Raw genomic sequence first — 24433 nt, forward strand, 5'->3', positions numbered from 1 at the left:
TATAAATAACCTTAAAATAGCATAAAGAACCTTGATAAAATTATCAGTAGTATTCAACTACCCTAATGGAACAGTCACTACTCTAATAGAGCAATCATTTTCATAGTTCAGTTAATCAAGAATCTAGATAAGTGGGGTTCAGATAACTGAGGTTCCATGGTATTAGAGTTTCCTTTTGCTTCATGTCTACTGCCTATACTAATGTTCAATGAATAGCTACAGTGCATGTAGACTGCACGAAAGCACTTTTATTTTGGCTACAGCAATTATTCTGTAGCTATCATCTGACCTACAGTAAAACATCATTGTGTTATATGTATGTAAAATACAATAATACATGTATTGATGCACTTTGGTGTGTGTAAATACTTTTACTGTGCATCTATTGTTTCATATTACTAGGATGCTATTGAACTTCACATAGTCAGTTATATTGGTTGTGCAGTGTCCATAGTATGCCTTCTGCTGACCATTGGGGCGATTATATGGTTAAGGTAAAATTATGTTAAATATGTATATCATTCAGTACAATATTACTGAACAGCTGTACATTAGGAATCACAGAGGCTTGCACTTTCTCACAACAAAAATATGATCAGGACATAGCCTCACAAAACCTTCATTGCACCTTGGCAGTGCAGAAAACACTATAGTGTGGCCTGAAATGCTTTCAATAAGTTGCTACAAAATTTTTTATGTAAAATTTTCTGATGACCGCTTGAATGATTGACTACTGTAATTCCTTCACACCAGCATAATCTCTACATACAGGCTTGAATTTTTTGCTTTTATTATTATGTCACATCAGCCTGACCAGTACATTTAGGCATACCACAGCACGTACAATGCAAAGACTTATGTACTTTTGTCCTCATTTTTGTGTTATATCTCTTTTCACTGGCAGCCTGAAGTGTGAAATTGTAATTGTGCAAAATGGCTTCCCTGTAGCTGATTACTATATACTTCATTTGTTTTCCTTTAGTGACTAAATTGATTGGAGGTGCTTCTCATTCCAACTGTTTCATATTACTAGTTCTGATTTAGAGTTACAGTATAATGCTTGGGTTTATCGCCGTATTCAACTGGTCATGCAATAGTTCTTGGAGAACAACTGTCATATCCTTAACATCCAATTACTGAACACTAAATAAAGAATCACATTATCAAAGTCTTTAAAGGAATTGCTTGATATGAAATTAAGTTATCAGTTTGTGTCTTGCATATTGAATCTTAATTTTCAACTGTAACTATCCAGTTATAAAAGCCTATAAGTACAGTGAAACCTCACTTAGTGGCCACCTCAGTAATGAGGCCACCTCATTATAGTGGCCAGGTCCAGCAAGTCCAAACATATTTTCCATTATGTTACATTTATTTAATTTTCTTTAATAGGGCCACCTCATTATAAAGGCCAGTGGCCACATACCACTGGACCAAACTGGTAAAACTAATACAATGTTCCCTCAGTAAAGAGGCCAGCTGAACAGGCAGTCAAGGTATCACTGCAAAAGTTGCTGCGCTTAAGTGCACATTTTAACTACTGAAAGCAGTACCATTATTCTGGCAGTATACTTCATGCTTTTCCAGCCATTATGTCTCAAGTATTGCTGGAATAATTGGTACATCGTATGCTCCTACCTTTCTCTGTGATAAACTCTGCATAGTGTGTTTAGTTAGATCAATTGTATACTGATGTTACAGTTGCTGGTTTGTTGAAAACCTCATTTATAATAAGGACATTTTGTTTTATGGCTGCATTAATAAGGTTTTCGGTAATAGGGCCACCTCAGTAATAGGGCCACTTATCATGGGTCCCATAGGTGGCCCTATTAACGAGGTTTCACTGTATAATATTATGTAGAAGTAAATATTATGTTTTTGTGTTGGTGATAGGAAAACTACATTCAAAGCAAAGCACAACAAAATTCATCTAAATCTCTCAATTGCCCTCCTATTAGCATTGGTTACATTTGTTAGTGGTGCAGAAACAGCTGTAGACAGTGAAGTATGTCTTTGTATTAGTTTGTATTCTATGAATACATGCTGCATACAGTATAATAATAATGAATGGATATATGTATATTATGTACACAAATTTGACTAGGCCTGTAAAAACAGGGCATGTGGGCACATAAAAGTTGCATACTTTTTCAAACTTACGTAACCCATAACTTTTTATGACAAATTGGTATTACCATGCAATTTTCAGCACACATTAAACAATTACTTGGCTTCATAATGCAGGTTACAGAATACAGATACACTGTATTCCATCCTGGTACTGATATTATACAGATACACTGTATTCCATCCTGGTACTGAGATATAATGTGTTATGTGACTGAGATATGATTTGTTACGTGACAGAGTGTACAGTACAGCTCAAAAATAACTTCACAGCACGCGCATTTTGTGTGATTTCCACACGCGTGGAGTGAAGCACGCAGACGCAAGCTTGGCCTGGTGTACACGCATCGGAACACGTGTCTTGTTGCACGAGTGAAACAGTTATTCACACGCACTATGCGTGCATATTCCTTGACACGCATGTGGCCACACGAGCATGCGTGGCGGGTTGCATTTAGTACGTGACACTGTGGCTACAGGAATTCATGGTTGACTTTCATATTGTTAGCATGTACAATACGAATCTTGACGTAGCGTGGTTTACAGTAGTCGTTAACCTGTCCACATTTTGCCGTAACTACTTTGTAGTACTTTATTACGTTTGTACACTATACGTACACTGTAGCTACTGTACCTTATGAAGCACAACAAAGCATGATGTATCACTGAACTTATATACTGTAATAGCTAGCTACATGTTAACAATGTTTATATATTTTACGGGTAGCTACAGCCTCTATCTGGATCAGCATCAGCCATGAGTAGCTAACCGCCGTTCCTAGCCCATCCTCCAGAACTGCAATTATAATATGTTGCTATTATTAACATTACAGTATCACATTTTGCTTCATAGGTAGCAAAAGAGAAGGCTATTCATGTCTTAGAGGCCGTATTGTCAGCTATTAATACCTGAACCAGGCTACTGATGTTGCATTTCAAAGCGGCCGAAACTATGACTGGATAATGCAATCCCCAGGGAACTACACTGCGAAGTGCTATATATCACTATAGCTATATTTAATCATCTTAGTAATCTATCCATGCAGTTATACTGATCTTACCTGCACTGACAGACCTGTCAGTGACAATAAATAGAAACGATCAAACTAACAATCAACAATTAATCTAACTGTTTAAAATATAGTTTCTAATAAGCACAGAATCCAAGAATTTAGTAGCAGCCAGCTACAAGTCATAATACAACTCATTAACCTATTATTCAAAATGAAGCGATTCTAATAAATTCACTCGTTTATGTATGGAGTGTATTATTCCTTGTGTACCACATGGCTAAGTTTGTCATAGGATAGAAAGTTGTGCTGTGATAGGTTAGTTGTTACAGTAGTAGAGTACGTGCTGGTATTATGGGACAGCAGAGGTTATGGGACACCTTGACGAATCACCACGATTTTTGCATCAATTACCCTCCATGATGAAGTTAACATACCATGTAAATATGGGCTAAATTAAGTTGCCTGGTTTTGCAATACATATGATTTATCACAAAATTTGGCCTAACTGCAATCAGGTAAATTCTGAACGCTGCACATTTTCGCACTACTATGTATACTAATACTAGCTAGCTCCATTTTCTGCTAGAATGAGTACTCTAAGAACCTTCAGATGTGAGAAACGCCAAAATTTTACCTGTTTGGTTGGTTAAAATTCATCTCACTAACCTCTGTTAGTAGCATTACTTGCGGAATAAAGGGGGTGTGGCTTAAAACTTTTCCAATGTTCAACATCATAAGTGAGTTGAAACTGGTATTAGAATATGTTTCACTCATGAATTGATGCAGTAAAACGTTTTTAAAGCCAAGTGTCTCATAATTGCTGCAAGTGTCCCATAATTGGTTAATTGACTGTATTTTGTTTATTCAGCATTTCTTGCTGGTATACCGTGATTTTGAAAAATGTACTACACCAATAAATAGAGCAATAGTGACTGTAACTACATCCCAAGTTTCAATGCTTTGGATGATTTACTTTTGTTTTTACGAAGTGTTGAATGCACGTGTCTCATAACCCATCCAAAGTCCCATAATTGGGTTATTGACCATACCATGCTCTACTGTCTACTTTGCTGCTCTAAACAATAATTATTATGATTGAATACCACCCAAAGATATTAGGGTAGATACACTACACGCACCAAAAATTTGGAGGTCAGCAACTATTTCCTTCGGGAATAGCATGTGGTTGTATTTTGGTGTCTCATATATGCAACATCTACTCTATATTTATTAGTTTGTATAAAGAATTATGGCTTATCTATTTTATTTCGTCATTTTCTATTGATAAGCACCATTGCTGGGTGCTGTGAGCAGAATACTTCGTTGAAATTCTATCAGGTAAATAATACATCATGCACAATGTATAAAGTTTCCAATAATTATAACAAGCCAGCTCAGTAGTCCACGGCTTGCTTTGTAGCTTCAGCACTTCAACTTGAACATCTTCGAATTTAGCGGTAGCTAGCTACATGCTTCAAACGGCTCCGTAGTTATAGCTACTTCTGTTAATATATACCTGAAATGAAATGTTTAAGAAACATACATTAAGAGTTTAGCAAAATAACTCTTAATTTGTGAGTTTAGAACGTGAGTTTTTCCGCTTCGCCGGCCGGGGAAGGGGGGGGGGGGGCTTCACCGTACCTGTCTTCAATAGCAAAGTAAACATAATGCAAAACCAGCATGGCATTCGTACATTAATATACTGTACACTGTATGCACTTTCGTGGCATAATTACACTTGTATATCCACCTTACTTACTGTACGAAGGAATCGTAGTAGCGTGCACGCAGACAGCCAATTTTACAACCAACATGCACACGCGTGATGTATATGGTGCACGAGCGTTGGAGAATGTACATGCGTGCACTACTCTGTGTCCTGCGTATTAACGCGTGGCGTGTAATGTGTAATTTTATTCTCCACGCGTGCATTGTTAAGCTGCACGCGTTTTGGTGTTCAGTACCACGTGTTTTTACTCCACGCGTGCATGAAGTTGTATTTGAGCTGTACTGTAGTTTGTGCCCACGTGTCCTGTTTTTGCAGGCCCAGTCACAAATGTATGTGCACTATATTTGGTTGGTCAAATCTCACTATACACTATACCAGAATACATTGAATATACTGTAGTTATACCATAATGTAAATCCTTGCCAGTGAAAATGTTAGTCATTGATATTATTATTCTAATAGAGCAGTCAAGTACAATAGCTGTTCGACAGGACTATTGTAGTGTAGTATGTCACAAAAAATGAGCTTTAAAACATTTTCTTTCCTTCGTCAAAAAACTTATAAGCTGAAAAGATACATACTATATCATTCAGAAAATGCAAATTTCAAGGAAATCACAGGTAATGGAAATTTAGGCAAAAAAAAACTCTATAATAATCATTTATGATTGTATAAGATGTAAGATGAAAATTTTTAGTACTCAGTGGTGTATATCTAGGGGTTGACCGAAGTGTGTCTGTGCCTTACCAAAGAAATTTCTTGCCATACCAGAGATATTTATTGTATGTGAGATTGAGATACTCTAATAGAGCAGTCAATCCCCTTTAGAGAGTTCAGCTACATTAAAAGTCGCCCAGCAACAGATTTTCTAGTAGAGAGTTCATGCAGCTACAGTTCCTGTACATTACAAGCCTCCCTGCAGAAGGTTCAACTACTGTAAAAGTGTCCCTATTCTGCTACTTTATATAGTTTAAGTCTCACTGTAGTAAGTTCAGCCTGTAGGAAATTTTAACATGCCACTGAAAACAGTTGGAGAGTACATACACATGTGGTGGTAAGGTACCCAGTGAATAAAGGGCACAAATTTGATTTCCTTGTCAGCACTTCTTTCCATTCATTTTTAATACCATTCAGTTGCACATATTAAAGAAGCATGTTGATTTCTGTTCTATTAGAGTATATCAATCTTCATCCTGACCTGTAGGTACCATAATTGAGCAATCTATATAACTAGCTGGCAAATATGTAACCGTGGAATCCCTCACTATCTATACCAAAACAGCTAAGCTGTGAAAAATGTTTGACCCCAAGAAACCTGGGTAAAAAAAGTTGTGAAATCAAAGGTGGCGGCCAAGAAATGGCTGCACTGATGTTCATTATTAAAAACAGTTTAGCATTAGCCTGATTGTTTGGCTGCCATTTTTTATTTAACAACTTGTTTTCTTGGATGTTTGTAATCTGTTGTCCTACCATTTACAGGTAGCTTGTATAATAGTTACAGTACTTCTACATTACTTCTTTCTGGCTGTTTTCTGTTGGATGTTGTGTGAAGGGATCATTATGTTAGTGATGTTTGTGAAAGTGATATATCATGGGTTCTTCCAGCGCATGTACTTCTTCCTATTTCTGGGATGGGGTAAGAATATATGTACGTACAATCCATGCAGTTTGTACATTATCAATTTCATTAGTATCATACAAATGCATGTAATAATTATATATGGAAAAAGTACTAACTTACATACCTATGCTTTTCACTTGGCAATGCTATAACTGTATAAGTACATAGAATAATTTGCCCACTGGACATGTATCAGTTTCTCAGTATGACATATACTGCATACGGTAGTTGTAAAAATATTCACATAAGTTTCATATAAAGCCTGCATGGTAATGATTTAGTAGTCAGTCTGGATACTGAAATTCAACTGCCAATGGTACACAAGTGATTCAATTGTGCAATTGAAATTATGGTGTAGTAACTCACAAGTCCCTGCAGCTTCATACAGCTGCACAGAATATATTGCCAAAGGTGAAACTTTGAAAGTATCCAGAATAATATCAGGCTATTAGACTATGGTACGCATAGTATGCTTTGAAGTTTGGTCGTTAACGTGGTATTTAAAATCCAATAGATGCCCGCAGGTAGGTATCTAAACTGGTTAGATACCCGTGACAAAATTTTTGTCACATGCGCCACATGTTTAGCTGGATTCCAGTTAAAACAGCCATCAGAAATCATCACTAGAGTGTGAAGAAAACATTGCTGTATAATAGAGATGATTGTATTCATCTAGGAAGCCTACGAGTGAGTTGTTTTAACACTAATTTAATCAGGAAGCTGCCATTATTGGCAGTGAACAGAGTCGTACAAGCCATAGTCTAAATTGGTTATCGCCCAAATCCATGGTATCTTCGCTATTTTAGAGACCTTTGGAATGGCACATAATCACCTCGGGCTAATCCCTCGGTGATTATTGTGCCATTCCTCAGGTCTCTAAAATAGCAAAGATACCTCGATTTGTGCGATAACCTATAGTTATTTCATACCACATTTTCTTGAGGTTACAGTATCTCTATGACAAGTATAATAGTTCTGTGCTTGGTATCTCAAAATCTATCAAGTGAGGTCATAGGGGTTAATTGTTAACTCTTAACCTTAAGCTACTGTAGTAATTCATACTGCATAACAGTAATGTTTGGTGGGTATGGCAAATTTAGATAACAGGATTTTCTTGCAACTTATTTTCAATCAAACTCATTTAGCTAATAACAACTTTACCACATGTAATTACATTCTACTAAACTTTTGTCAAAAATAATTCCCCAAAATTTACCCTACCAAATAATTCTATTACACTGTATGTATATTGTAATAAGTAAGGAATTGTAGTAGTGATATGCAATAGTATCGATAGTGTGATAATCGTATCGCAGAAATCCATTATCGTGATGTGATAATAGCTTGTGATTATCATGAGCACCAATCGGACATTCATATCTCAAAATACTCTTGCAATTGAGGCATAATGTTAGTTTATTTCAACTACGATTGTAATTATTTTCTGATTTACTCACAAGATTGCATTTGCTGACTTTTGTATTGCTATGATAAATTTAAAATAGTGCTAAATTATGCATCTTATTAATTGGTTCTACTATCGTGATAATCTATCATATCATGATACAAGCACCATGATAATTGATAGAATTGCTAAAGTACTATTGCACATCACTAAATTGTAGTGATCAGTGAGGTGGCCCAATATGTACATAAAATAATAATAATGTGTCACTGGTGAGTTTGAACATACAAAACACATGTGATAACTATGGTTACACCACTGGTGAGTTTGAACATACAAAACACATGTGATAACTATGGTTACACCATGATTATCCCTGTAAGTGTCGTAGCCATTATTTGCTTTTTTGTTGTAAAATAATTATTTTCGTATGCAAAACTTGTACGAAAATTTCTTACATGAAAATTTTTACATAAGATTGAACTAGATCATACTAAAATATTTTACACGAAAACTTTATCACGGATTTATTTTGCGTGAAAATAAAGCAAAATTTTAATTACGGTAGTGATGTACATACCGTATAGTAAAAACTTTGGCAGTTAAATAGTTTGACGAGAACCCACTGTTGCAAAATTGGCGAAAAAAACTTTGACGAATGGAGCTTCGCCTAAATTTTGTTTAACTACCACATTCTGTACCGCTCTAATGCAATGTCGCTACACGTGAGTGATTATTAAACAACTCACGAATTAAGAAGCGTGCAGCTGTTCGATTGTGAGTCTTTATCCCTCACATTGAGAGATGATGACTCACAATTGAAATGGCTGCTACACCCCTTAATGAGCAAGTCTAGATCTGTTAATTACTTGCACTTGCACATAGCAGCGTTACATTCGAGTGGTAGCTACTGTACAAGTGTAAGCATCGTTTGCTGTTTCTTGTAATGTCAAGAGCAATGTTTGGATTTTCGTGAACTCTTGTGGGACAATGAACCTCGCGACAATTGAAGGAAATACCCACAATACCTGTCACGGTACTTCAATACCCATCCTTTCAACATGGCTAATCTGCTCATGTGATTGCTAAAAATAATTAGTGGATAAAACTTTGGTGATTGTAATGCTGCTATTCACCAAATTTGCCAAACTTTTTTACCGCCAAAGTTTTTTACTATACGGTAATTTATTTTTTATAACAAAAACAGCTTTTATTTAGTCTGTATATACATGTAGGTCTCCCATTACCAATAGTAGTTATATCAGCTGCAGTATCATTTGACAATTATGGGGTTGAAGGTCCTGATGGAACCAGAACAGTGTAAGTAGAGTTGTGTTGCATGTTAGCTACAATTGTATATACATCATACACTGTACATGCATGTGCCATTCCATATACATACACATTTGTTAAACATATAAAATCCTGACATCTATCTATGCACATGCCTCCCCAGAAAGTTGTGTGTACTGTATGCATGACTGTACAAGTGTACTGTATGTACCTCTTGAGATTGTCCAATATGGTTGCATGTCATACACTGTAATACCAATACAGCTTGGTGTGGTGGAAGGGCAGTTTGCATAGGAAAGTGCTGTATCCACCAGTATTATAAAAGCACAGTAGGACTATGAACACTGCTAATGCATCTGTCCATGGTCTCTAGCCTTCCTCTGTATAGTAGCACACATCAACATATCTTTAGTTATTTTGCAGCATGCAATTACATTATGTACATGTAACATACAGTACAGTAAAAATGACCACCAATTCTTGTCACGTCAGGTCCTTACCAAGGCTAGAAATTGCCTTGCAACACCACCCAGAAAATATGTCTCTTAAAGCCAACCTTGGGTAGATTGAGTAATGAATGCTATGGCTTAAAATGCAGTGGTTTCCCAATGGTGGTGCTTGTTTGATTTTGCTTGATGTACTACTGTACAGTATATGGATTGGTTTTGTAAATCCAGTCACATTTTTATTATATACACTGTACCTATTGGGCAGATCCAGGGTTTGGCAAGTGAGTGCAGGTTAATAGGTAGCTACAGTATACATAAAGCAGAGAGTCTGAAGAGCTAAAGGTATTCATGACTGAAATTGTTGATGTAGAGTACAGTTTTAGGCACAATAATATAGCAGTTTTCTACAGTAAATGGTCAGCATTGATTAAAAGACCTTACAGTGATAGTCATGATTTTCATGATAAGTTATAAAGCTAGAATGTCATACAAAGGACAAAGTGCATTTTAATTCTTAGCAGGCTTCATGTATATAGCTAATTGTGTCCATAGGTTGATACTGCAGATGCTAGTTTTCATACTTAGCAATTACTATGGAAGATTCTTAATAGCATTATATACATGTGGTGACTGTTCTATTAGAGTATTTGACTGACTGCTCTATTAAGGTATCTTTATCTTATTTCTTTTTGGCACATACCTCCTGTGCCTCTCTAGATCCACCACTAACTTATTGCCTTGTGTATTGTGATCCAAAATGCATTACTAATGAGTTCAGCATTGCATTAGTATAGCATGTATCAAGTGCAATATTACAGTACATAAAATTGTGCCATACATGAACCATTATGTAGGTGTTGGATTTCAGATGATGATGGTGCTATTTGGGCATTTACAGCTCCTATGATTGTGATAATAGGAGTAAGTTAGAATACAGACTGTTAGTAGCTACTATATGTACAGTAGCTATTATTAATGCAAAGACTTATAATAACCTCATTGTGTAATGGATGATTCATTATTTTCAGTAAATCATCAAAATCAATAATGCTGCTGGTATGTCATAACGGTATTTAATTTATAGACACATGGTAGTGTCATGCAGTCAAGGAAAGCTGGTGTGGATGATCAGACAAATATGCTACTGCATATACATGTATATGTGATCAGATTTTGGAAAATTGGTCTTAATGTCACATGTGAAATACATAGAAATCTATACTTTGCTGTGTCACCACTAAAGCACTTGTGCACCTGTTAATTATATATAAAATATTTCATAGAATTTGTTGTAACTCAATGTACTGACTAATTATTCCGATGCTGATTGGTATTGGAATGTCTCATTTTGATCACAAATATTTGAGTTGTAAACTGTGACATTTTCAATCCAGCAGTGGTGGACTGAGGGGGTGTCAATGAGAGTGCTTGACCCCCTCCAAAAATGTGTAGTATACTTGTCAATTGTGCTACTATATATGTCATGAAAATCTCATCCTGTGATGTTTTATCACTTCAGAATCTATTTGTGACTTTTAGCTACATAAAAAGCTACCACCAGTCTCTATCATATAAATTCTGTACTCCCAAGACCCCAATGGCCAGCCTACATTGCTAATTAAACCCACAATTAACCCTTAAACCTGCAGCTGTTTTATAAAACGCAAGCACTGAAAATGCATAATCCAGTAAACTGGATAGCATGCATGCCTTATAAAACTAAATTCTATAATACAGAAGCGGTTAAAGCTATCTAAAAACGACAAACTTCATCTTACTCACCATTAAATTTTGGTTTGAATGGTCTCATACTTTGTTTCATCCTTCTGACCCAAAGATACTACTTTGAAAGAGTAAAAGAACTATCCTTTCGTCTTCCTTCTTCACATAACAATGTACAAAGGGCCATAATTCAGCCATACGTCGTCGTATCAACCTGTGCCTGGTGTAATGTTACTCCTCACGTGATGGCAATTCAGTTGATATATAGATATCATGTGATAACGTCACTGTCAGACGAGCACAGTGGCGATACAAATGTGGAAGGACTGAAAATGATTCAGCGCATTGTAGTGGGTGAATTCCTTGTTTGTATGTTGAAAGTTTATATACTGTCAGATAGCTTACTCTTTGCCAATTAATAAAATCTGTTTTTTGAAGCAATCAGATAAATACTTCACGAGATATGCTTGTTTGTAACCGCCTATGTAAATTGGCAAAAGTATTGTGCGTTTTCAATTGTGACCGGATTTGCAAAAAGGTACCTTTTCACACACAAAATTGACCCATTTTTGAATTTTAAAAATTCGTATTTCTTTAGTCATAGCATACCATTGTCTGAAACTTTTCATGAGTATAGCTATGGTATCTGGCTGCATTTTGATACTAAGTGCAAGTTAATCAACGTACGAAATCAAATGTTACATCAGTTTGATTTCTGGTATGTAAAATGTGCTGAAAAGGTACCTTTTTGCAAATCCGGTCACAATTCGTTTTTTATCAAATCCAGTTTTCTGGATTATGCGAGTTTAAGGGTTAAATATATTTGAGTGTTGTACAAAAGTAAAGTGCACAACTACATAGCTGTGCATATATGTATGACTGAAAGTGTATGATCAAACAAACTTTTAACACTGTCGATGATTAGTTATAACATTATACATTAACATTACATAATTTATGATCACATGTAATAGGCTAGGAATATGACGTCAGTCTGTACTTTGAATTTTGTAGCACATGTAATCAATAGTAGTGACAGTGTTGTGTTGCGTATGTATCCATGGCGAACAGTGAACGAACTGAGCTATACTAATCAACAGTCCCCCACATTTTTGGTGCTGTGACCAGCAGAAGTCCGTCTCAAGAATGAAGCCAACCCTACCGAGCTAGTTGTGCTTGCCTCTCTAGTCCAAGTATTAACCCGTCACTAAAACATTGTGGTACCATGGCAGAATAAGAGAACGGTACCCAGAAAGGCGAGCACCCCATACTCAGTGAACTGTTGTTGCTGTCCCTTCGTTACAGGTTTTCCACTGGTTGGCATTAATTTAAAGACAAGTTCGTGATGGCATGGAGGCACTCAAGCGTCACCGCTTATCACGTCGCGGATATAGAAGTCACCTTACCAAGATATTTGCTGTTACTAAAGATCTCATTGACAAGGATCCTAATGAGCTTACAGAATCAGATTACACCTCATTAGTGGACTGGCAGAAGCAACGTGATCAAAAGAAGGAGATCCTCACTGACATTGATGCTAAGATAATTAGACTTATAGAAGAAGAAGGGGAACTGGAATTCGAGGTTCTTGAAACTGAAGAGATCCAAGAGACAATCTCCCAATAGGCAGCTCAAGTTGATAGAGTTTTAAGACTATATTGCTGCACTCATCCAGACCCCAACACTGTTGTAACAGGAGTCACTCCACCGCAGGTCCCAACTTCTGATGAGAACAATGAAGAGTCTACCGCCTCATCTGAAACAGTGAGTATACCTGCTACAGATGACACTCCCCATACACAAGTGATTCCACATGACACTGAAACACAAACACTACCAGTCACAGTCACACACCGTGAAAATCATGTGAGCACACTCCCTGAAAGCCATGCCACACACCTAGTAATCCCCACAAATGCTGTCACCTCAGAAAGCCATGTGGTCACATCCTCAGCAAGCCATGTAGCCCCACTCCCAGCAAGCCACTTACCAAGCAACAGTGGAGCTACCACCCGCCCACCTAAGCTCAGTATACCAGTTTTCTCAGGTGAACCATTACAGTGGCAGTCTTTCTGGGACTGTTTCGAGTCAGCCGTACACAATAACTCATCTCTAAGTGATGTTCAGAAGTTAAGCTATATGCGTGCACAACTACAACATGATACTGCAAGAGTTGTGGCTGGTTTCCCAATAACAGGAGTCAATTATGAGCATTCAGTCACTTTACTGCGACAAAGATAATGCCAACCACATAAGCTAGTAAACGCTCACATGAACGCCCTACTTGAGATGCACAATCCAACGAACTCATCATCAGCTCTACAACTATTCTATGACACAGTTGAAAGTCATGCATGAAGCCTCTCTTCACTTGGTAAGTTCCGTGGGACATATGGTCCGCTGTTAGTCCCTATCATACTGAACAAGCTTCCAGCAGATGTCAGAGTCAACTTGGCAAGACAGCACGGCAGTGATGAGTGGACCATTGATGAACTACAAGGTGCTTTACTTACAGAGATCAGAATTTTAGAAATGGGTTCTCACCACCCCCAGTCTAACTCAACTCGGTTTACAGCTTCATTTCATGCAAGCTCTGTTCGTAAACCTTCACATACGGCAAGTGATCTCCCAACTCTGAAGAAGCCAACATGTGTGTACTGCAAGGGACCTCATGCTCCTGGAAAACAATGTACAACTTCATGTATTTGTTGATGCCAGCACCAAGGCCTATGGGGCTGTAGCATTTCTCAAGCTACAACAGGAGTCTTCTTTTGTTATGGCGAAATCCCGTGTTGCTCCACTCAAGCGTCTAACCTTTCCTCGCTTGGAGCTCATGGCTGCATTGACAGCTACACATCTGGCCAAATTTATCATTGATTCCTTACAACTGCACAACACCTCTGTTTTTATGTGGACTGACAGCCAGATTGTGCTATACTGGATCCATAACAAGAAGACCCTTCCACAGTTTGTTTCTTCCCAAGTAAGTAAGATTCACAATGTACTGCCATCAGCTTCCTGGAGATTTTGCTCAACCAATAACAACCCAGCAGACCTTCTGACAAGAGGTATTACTTATGACCAGCTACAGTCTTCCTTGATGTCACTTAAGGGACCACCGTGGTTACTGTCTGATAACCTTTGGCCAGAGTGGAAGCCTACAGAAGCCCTTCAGCTACAAGTTTCATTAGTGGAAGCCGAAGAGACTGCTCAACCAGAAACACAAAGTACTACTTCTGTGGAAGACACTGGCCTTCACCATATTCTTGATGTTTCAGCATACCACAGCGTATCATGACTCCTCAATGTTACTGCATATATTTTAAGATTTGTGAGAAACATAAGAAAACCATCCATCAAGTATTCAGGTCCTATCTCCCCTGCAGAGCGTACACAAGCTAACTTGAAATTCATCCAAACCGTACAACAGCAATCATTCCCTGCCGAAATCCAGAACATCAATTCCCAATCAAATCGATTACCTTTAGTTCATCAACTCCGTTTATTCATAGAAAAAGGTGGACTCATTCATTGTGGCTGGAGGATTCATAATGCCCCAGTCTCTGAACTGGTGAAATTTCCTTACTTGCTACCAGCCAAACACCTGTTCACCAGAATCATTGTCTATGCAGTCCATGAGAAACATCTACATGCTGGAGTGACATCGACATTGACAGCCATCAGACAGGGCTACTGGATTCCCGGTGCAAGACAGTTGATATGGAAACTTCTTAGACATTGTGTGATCTGCAGGAAGACTGAAGGAAAGCCATATCAAACACCGGATCCACCTCCCCTTGTCAAGTGTAGAGTTCAAGAGATGCAGCCCTTTGAAGTGACTGGTGTGGATTTCACTGGCGCCTTATATGTGAGAGACACAGGTAAAGAGAGTAAAGTGTATGTGTGCCTCTTTACTTGCGCAGTGACCAGAGCCGTACATCTTGAGATAGTAACTGACCTCACCACCGAGAACTTCCTACAAGCCTTCAGGAGATTTAGCAGTCACAAATCTTTTCCCAGGGTTATGTTATCTGACAATACGTCCACTTACTTAGCAGCCGCCGATGAACTCAATAAGTTGTTCAGTTGCAAGATCTTACTAGATGCTTTAAGTCGGTTGGGAGTTACATGGAAATTCATCCCGAAGCGCGCTACCTGGAATGAGGGATTTTGGGAGCGACTTATCGGGTTGACTAAGGCTTCCCTTAAGAAGGTACTCAGAAGATCGTATGTGAGTCTTCTTGATCTACAAACAATAATTGTAGAAATCGAAGCCATTCTCAATGACTGCCATTAACATATGTCTCCAAAAAACCTTAAGGACCCAGAACCGCTTACTCCAGCACACTTGCTGTATGGTAGGAGGATTGTTTCTCTCCCACATCCAATAACCGAAGGAGATGAGATTAGTGACCCTGATTACGGCTCCGACTCAGAGGTGAAAGGGAGAGCAAGAACCATAACAGTGTTATTGAACAACTTCTGGAGAAGATAGAGAACAGAGTACCTCACATCCCTTAGGGAATTTCATCGTACAACAGGAAATAACTCCCAGACAGTCAAGAAGGGTGAAATTGTTTTAGTCCATGATGACACATCCAGAGCCAGTTGGAAACTCGCAGTAATCGAGGATGTCATTACTGGACATGATGGACTCATCAGAGCTGTTAACATTCGCACAAGCAGTGGCAGGACAAATATACCTATAAGCAGACTTTACCTACTCGAGATAACAAGTAAGACCGATGGTAACTCAGATGCTACCCACAGCCAGGACAAGTTAGATTCTGAGATCAATCAGCGGAACACATCACAGCCACAGGATATCCGCCCCACAAGACAAGCAGCTATGAAGGCCCATGCAAGAGTAGCCGAATGGACCAGTATCTTGCGTGGCCCCCCAGAGGATGTCGATGATTAGTTATAACATTATACATTAACATTACGTAGTTTATGATCACGTGTAATAGGCTAAGAATATGACATCAGTTTGTACTTTGAATTTTGTAGCACATGTAATCAATAGTAGTGACAGTGTTGTGTTGTGTATGTATCCATGGCGAACAGTGAACGAACTGAGCTATACTAATTAACAGTCCCCCACAAACACAAACAATAACTTTCCTATAATTAATAATATTGTTGTCTAAATAGTTATGTCACCCATATGGGTGTGCATGAAATAATTAGAATTTTCATCTTTAGTGGGTTGCTAATAAGAGCTGGGCACAGCTTTTAAAATATTTCAAGAATTTTCTTGTAATTTTAGGTATTGAGAATGGCTTAAATCCATCAATAGTAGATTTGTATAGGTAATCACACACATTTGAGTGCAATTTTGGCTGTTACGAGTACAATTATTCCATAATTGCACGAAAATGTGTGTGATTGCCTACTAATCACATAGTGACCACCCTTCATGGTTTGTAGTAAACATCTACTGTACGTGCGGAAATTTTCGCGGTATGAAATTTTCGTTTCATCATAACTAAAAAAGATTTTCGCGATTTTATTTTCACGGTTAAAGGAGTTTAGGTTTTTGTGATTTTCGTGGTTGGAAGTGTTGCCACGTGTTGCGAGATGTCTATGAAAGATATAACTTATTATTTTAACAAGTTAAACCGAATGCTTTACCAAGCAACGTGTCACAGTCTACTATTGAATGCATTAAAAAAGAGAGTTAAAATCAATCTGGAGTCATAGTGCGAGTTGCAGCCATGGCAATGGACAACAAAAAGCTTGTGGTGAATACATCAAGTTGAGTGACAAAGAATGAGCTACCATTGGTGAATATGCAGCAAAACATGGCCCTGTTGCTGCTATTCATCATTTTAAGAAAGAAGGAAGTTCCCGAATTTAAAAGAAGCCAGTGTTCGGGGATGGAGGGATGCTTATCGTCGGGAAGTGTTTAATCAGTCCAATGGTCGAAAATGAGACACACCAGTGGAAGTAACAGAACTTCCACAAAAACAGTGTGGAAGGCCACTCTTAATAGGGGAGGAGTTGGAGGAAGAGGTGAAATTGTTTATAAAGGCCTCGCGTGCAGAGGGAACTGTTGTGAATACTGAGACTGTCATGGGCACTGCAAGAGGTGCTGTCATCAGCCATGATGCCAACTTGCTTGCTGAAAATGGAGGATACATCAACATAACAAAAGAGTGGGCGCAGCGAGTGCTTCAACGAATGGGTTTGGTGAAGCGGAAAGGAACGAAGGTACTGCCATCTGATTTTGAAAAAGTGAAAAGGCAGTTTCTGTTTGATGTGCACACAATTGTTGCAATGGAAAGCATTCCTAAAGAACTAATAATCAACTGGGACCAAACGGGCATGAAATATGTGCCAGTGTCGGATTGGATTTTTGAAGAGAAGGGAGCCAAGAGAGTAGAAATTGCTGGACTGGGTGACAAATGGCAAATCACCGTTTTAATGTCATGTGCTATGGATGGAAAGCTGCTGCCCACTCAAGTGATATATGCTGGCAAGACTCCTGCTTGCTTGCCCAAGGTCGAATGTCCAAAAGATTGGTATTTGACCTACTCTGAAAACCACTAGTCAAATGAACACACCATGATGGGTTACCTTCATAACTTATTACTTCCATATGTCACAGTGACACGCTGTAATCTGAAGCTGAGCCCAAATCATCCATGCCTCGTGATATTTGACTCTTTCAAAGGCCAAACTACTCCAGCATTTTTGGACTTTTTAGAACAGAACAACATCTTAGTTGTAGAGGTTCCCCCAAACTGCACTGATCGATTGCAGCCATTAGATCTAGCAGTCAACAAACCCTTAAAGGATCAAATGAAAAAGCAATTCCATCTTTGGTATGCTGGAGAGGTCAAGCAGAAGATGGAAGATGGGCAAGGCAAGAAGGTTGTTGACCTGAAACTCACTAGGTTGAAGCCACTTGGGCTACAATGGTTGGTAAATGCATGCAAGTATATGGAACGTAACAGTTTCATTCAGAATGGTTTTTCAGAAGCTGGGATCACTTCAACTTTGTCTCCATATATTTAATGCAAGCTAAATACTGTTACAGTGTAAATACTATTACCACATTATCATGATTCATTATTTGACTGTATTTTCACTGAATAGGAATACAATTATGTTCATGGTTTAATACCATACCTGTTTCACTGCCCATACAAAAGTTTCAATAGTAGCAGTGAAATTTATCTCGTATTTCACTGGTAGCAGTGAAAAAGTTGTAATTGCAATTTCATTGGCTAGAATATATGTTAACAATTAGTGTTGACACATGTTTAGTACATAGTGACAAATTGCGTACATAGCAACGCTAATGCACAGCATGCGTATATGCAGCGAGTATGGTATTAACTGGGAATAGCATGGGTAGCAGTGAAATTTAGGATAAATACCACTCTTGTTGTATTGGAAATGGTAAATTTCCAATACAACACTCGTGGTATTTATCCTAAATTTCACTGCTACCCATGCTATTACTAGTATAAATTTTACAATTGACTAATCATATAGTGTTACACTACTATGGAAACAACTCCAAAGTACCATTGGAAAAACACCTGGTAAGGTGCTCACGCATCAGTGATTCTGTCTAGTTAATCTTAAGGGGATCTTTCCCATGTGCAACACTTGTAGCATTAGCAATGGCATACAGGCCACATTCTTTTCCTCCCTGTTGCTTCTGCACATTTTCAAAATAGTAATATTGCTGGGTGAACAGTGAAATTGCTTTTTAAGTAAACACAATGTTGGTTCATCCCATTTTGTATATGTTGAATCATATACTGACACCCTTTTGCCAGCTGTACCAATGGTAGTTACACATATCCAGTGATCTCCACCAGTATGGAAAACCTGTAGAGCGTTGTGTGTCAGATCTTTGTGGACTTTGTCGTGCAAGAGTGTGAGACGTAAACCATTAATCTTTGGGAATTTAGCTTTCAAAAGTCTTTGTGCAAAGTTAATGTGCTTGTCAGAACGTTTCTCACCACTTCTAAGTATTTCTTTGTCAATATTGGTCAAACTTATATCTCTAACTTTTACCCATATTTGTGTTTCCCCACTGACACTGTCATGTGACTCATCCTCATCAATTGGCTCGGTCTTCACTTTTACACCACGAATTGATGCACTGGGCTGTGCACTAACATCTGTATTACTGCGTTTGCTCTAGGCCTGTGCCTAATATGCCGGCATAATTTTGAGAATAATAGGTCACCAATTTTGTGAGAATAATTCCGGAATAATGGGATGGTTATATGCATAAGTTTAGAATTATCGGACGTACACGGGAATAATCAGTGGAAGTAAGGGGTGTGCCCATTCTTGATTAGCTAGAAGAAAGTACTAAACTACTAAGAATGATAGATAGCTGGCATTATTATATGAATGCTGGCTGGAAGGAGCTGAAAAACCTCTAAAAAGATCGATATACTCTAATAGAACCCTCAAATACTCTAATAGAGCAGTCAGATCGTTTCATGTTAACAATCTGCAGACAGCATCAGGGATTTAAGTGCATGATTATCTGCAATTCTGAACCTTGTACATCTTATACTAGTGCATCGTCTTTAAGTCTTTCAACAAACATATTGATATCATTGTCCACTAAACATGTAGTTTTAGCTACAGCGTAATACACTGATAATTGAAAACTCTTTTGCTATACTCCCGGTAGCTATTTTACGTCTACTGTAATGGCTATAACCATTGTATGTAAGGTGGAATGTTTCATTAATTCTGACAAAACTACTTATATCAGCATCTTGAGAATTAAGTGACTATAGCTACAGAAACTAAGTGAGCATTATTATGGAATAATAGGCTAAATAAAAGAATAAAAAAAGAATAATAGATGAAAATTTGGGGAAATTCTGGAAAGAATAATAGGTAAAATTTTGAGCATATTAGGCTCAGGCCTAGTTTGCTCAGAGGCTCTGTTTTTACCTCCAAAGATGTGCTACCCTGCTGCTGTGGTGTTGTCAGACTGGCTTGGTCTACAGTGCCAACAGAAATTCCAGCAGCAGTAAGACCCAAATGTACTATACTGAAATAATGATATCCTTTACATACCTTGTAGCTCACCAACCCCATCACTTTCTTCACTTAGCAGTTTATGTGACATCTTCGTTACACTATCCTTTCCAGTAAATTTATACGTACATGGCAACTCCATCCCCCCTTGTGGCAAATGATCTGAATACTTTCTTGGCCCAGTCACTGTGCTTGTGATGGTTCCACCATGCGATAAGAATCTTGTACACATACACGAGATGGTACGTGGTACATGGCCAACAATGACACCATCCTTTCGCAGCGCAACAGCGTATCGGTCTTCGCGAATCGGTCTTCTGAATTCCCGCATTCCCGCCCGCAATTCACAGTCTCTCCAACTGAAGGATCCCATATATCCTTATAGATGTGGTAGCCATGAATACATCTGGTGAGGGTAAAAGTGCTGGTCATCGAGTTTGCTGATCTACAGTACTAACTGCTGCCACGTGTAGATAACGAACTCCTATAATTTCCAGCAATCTGTGAAATATTCACGGATTAAATTTTCACGGTTACAGTTTCAACCGCGAAATCCGTGAAATATACATACCGCGGAAATTTCCACGCGTACGGTATCCAGTTCTATGTGGCCATTAACTTCAACCAGGTGATTGCATCATCCTTCTTTGTATTACATCATTTGTTGTTGCACATAAAAGGCTTCACATGTCAGCAATTCTGATTGGCTACTCAAAATGGCTACATATGTTGCACTTAAAAGGCTTCTGTTATTCTGCTATTTAATTGGCTACTTTACAGTGAAATTACAGAAACAATGCCATGCGATTTGGGATTAATTGCACTCCTACTATTGAGACTAATGTATAGCAAACTAAATCACTATGTGATTAGAACTATAAAGTTTGTGATTTGATCATTAAATATTTTAGGTGTCAAATGCACCTATATGAGTGAATTGCCAAAATTTGGTTACATATACACCTTTAGCTGCATACCAAAAATCTGTTAGATGTATGAAACTTTAAATAGAGACCCACCAATTATGCTGGCATATTAATGAGCATAATAGGTGCCTGAAAACATTGAGCACAATGCTAGCATAATAGTTGTGCATTACCATAAATTCTTGCTTTTCAAAATACATGGAGATAGATATACTCTAATAGAACAGTCAGAGAATAATAGACAGCTGACTATTCTAGTGGACTGTATCAATCTTTTACATGACATGCATGTTTGGTGCATGTTTGATGTATGTTTGAGACTATAAATCATTGTTTTTCAAGCAATGATTTAGATTCTGTGCTTTAGTAACTTACTGTTTCCCATAAAGTACAAATTTACTAGAAAAACATGGGAACTGGGGTATAAATATTGAACATAATTTGAGCATAAGAGGTAAATATTGAGCATTATGTAAGCATAATAGGAAAAATTTTGAGCAATGCAGCATAGCATAGTAGGTAAAATGATTAGCATAATTGGCAGGTCCCTCCTACCTTTGAATATTCAAAGTTTGTCTGCATTTCAAAGGAACTGCATTGTAGGTATGTACTGTGCAGAACTGCTGTACAGGCTATATAAAATAGTTTAGCAGGAGGATAGCTGGAAACCCGGTCCATCAACATTAATACACTATAATAAACATCAACATCAAGAGACTAGTGTCAGGTAAATATTCAGTAACAGTAGCAATTCTAATAAACTGCTGAAATAAAAACACTTTTAATTTCAAAGGGTCTAATGTTCAAAAATTTCCATGCATTTAATTGGACAATAATTATAGCAACTTTGTAGTACATACAATAAACATCAAGTTAGAGATACCCTAATAGAGCAGTCATCTTTAATGCAACAATCGAAAAAAATTGTGATGAACCCATGCTGAAATCACCCTCAAATTCCATCTCAGAGCTCTAAAATTTCTGGGGGCAGATGCCCAAAGACCCCCTTGGGTTAGCTTTACACACTAAGCTGTGCCTTCTCTGTAGTGTCATTTCATTTTGACCCCCCCTTCCTTTCCAAAAGTCTGGATCCGCTCCTGAATCTGATCACATATAGAGGCATCAAAAACAATTTTAATGCATCCATAATTATCTCATACCATAAAGTTTCTTACAGTAATGGGATAAAACTTCATCTATTCCTAATTTCAACTACATCAGTTTATCTCTGTTTCTGATAGCATGTCTTCAAATTTTTCTTCTTTTTCTCGTTCTTTCATAAATCATTTTAATATTATTCACATGTGTTACATTCAACTTTATTGCAAACTTTATTCATAGTATTATAATTATATTTCATAGTATATAGTTATCTAATCAAAAACAGCCACGCTGTTAAAAAAGAGTAAAATGGCCATGGTGAAAAAAGATGTGAAATCCAAGGGGCGGCCAAGGAATGGCTGTGATGGTAGGTTAATGGTAAAAATGTTAACAACAACAATTCAGTGCCAAGAGCAAGCGGCACCAAATTCACATGAATTGTCATTATTAAAAGTTTTACTATTAACCTACCATCACAGCCATTTCTTGGCCGCCACCTTGGATTTCACATGTTTTTCACCATGGCCTTTTTGGAGGCCACACTCTTTTTTTACAGCTTGGCTGTTTTTGATTAGAAATCACTTCTTTTGTACATATACGTATTTGTATACCCCAAAGCCGCCTATTACCAGCTTTGGGGCTTTTTTAACCTATCTTTTTTCTTTACCACAGGAAGAAAAAAAGATTTTATCATAAAGCAGATTTTTAATACTTAAACTATTTTTGATTTTATCAGTAATTATACAAATTATATATATATATATATATATGTGTGTGTGTATATATTTATTAAATGCTAATTATTTCCTACAGGATAACTTGTTTGCAGCTGATCTCTCTGCTGGGTGACTTGAAATGTAGCTGAACTCTACAGGATCTAGACACACGGTAGTGTGTCATGCGGCCCAAGAAGCCGGCGCACCACACCGTGAGTATATTTACAGGAAGAAAGATAACGTCATTTTCACACTTTTGTATCTCGGTGATAGCTTATCCAATTAAAACCAAATTTAGTGCAGAGTTGGCCGCCAGCTAGGGAAGTCTACATTCCGAATTTGAAGGAAATCACTCAAGCCGTTTCCGAGATATAAGCGGCCAAAGTTTCGTTTCTTTTCTTCGTTTTTTTTCTTCTTATTCTTCTTCGTCTTTTCGCACACTTGCAAAAATTGATATAAAACGCAAACACGTACTCCGATCGCCTTGCAATTTGGTACACAGAAAGGAAATCAAAAGACGAATTCTACCATTAAGTTTGGTGCAAATCTGATGAATGATGCAGGAGTTATGACCGATTATTTGCGTAAAACAAGATCGATTTGTTGTCACGCCTACAGGGTAAACCGCTTCATGGAATGAGTTGAAAATTGCTATGCAGATGGAGTAACCATCGTAGGAGTGCCTTTTAGTGGTTTGAAAGGAATCGAGATTAAGACCACGGAGATATGACACAAAACCCAACCTGTGTCACAATTACGCGATCAATTTTTAGTAACAAAAAGTATTAGTTTTTACGCCTACTAGGCAAACCGCTAAGAGCAATGAGCTGAAAATCAGTGTATAGCTGGAATAATCTTCATAGAAAGTGCTTGCAGTAGTATAGAAGAATTGGATTACAAACCACTGAGTTATGATTCGAAAGCCAACTCCGTGTAGCAAATGCAAGATCGAGATACTCTAATAGAACAGTCACCCTAATAGAGCTTTCAGCTAATTTATTTACTCCATTATAGAATTCTATTACATTACAAGTTATTCTGTAGGGACTTCAGCTGCAAACAGTTAATCTTATAGACAGTTCAGCAAGAAGCAAGTCACCCTGTGGAGAGTTAAACTACAATTATATCACTGTAGAGATTCAGAACATTACAAGTCACACTGAAGAGAGTTCAGCTATAAACAAGTCATGCACCCTGTAGAGAGTTCACCTACAATTAAATCACTCTCTAGAGAATTCAGCTACACACAAGTCACTGTGCAGAGAGTTCAGCTACAAACAAATTACCCTGTAGAGAGATCAGCTACA

At 37.8% G+C, this 24433-nt stretch overlaps 1 protein-coding gene across 2 annotated transcripts in view; it reads left to right on the plus strand.

Annotated features, from left to right (window-relative positions):
- LOC136249743 (adhesion G protein-coupled receptor L3-like) overlaps positions 1–24433 on the plus strand; it is a 156664-nt gene that overhangs the window by 112827 nt on the left and 19404 nt on the right. For both annotated transcript variants that reach the window (XM_066041853.1, XM_066041857.1), the window contains 5 exons: positions 403–494; positions 1894–2005; positions 6349–6505; positions 9131–9215; positions 10492–10558. In XM_066041853.1, coding sequence (XP_065897925.1) covers positions 403–494; positions 1894–2005; positions 6349–6505; positions 9131–9215; positions 10492–10558 — 513 coding nt within the window. The remainder of the gene's footprint in view (positions 1–402; positions 495–1893; positions 2006–6348; positions 6506–9130; positions 9216–10491; positions 10559–24433) is intronic.

This window comes from Dysidea avara, chromosome 1 (genome assembly GCF_963678975.1).
Source record: "Dysidea avara chromosome 1, odDysAvar1.4, whole genome shotgun sequence".
In the NCBI taxonomy this organism is placed as follows: Eukaryota; Metazoa; Porifera; class Demospongiae; order Dictyoceratida; family Dysideidae; genus Dysidea; species Dysidea avara.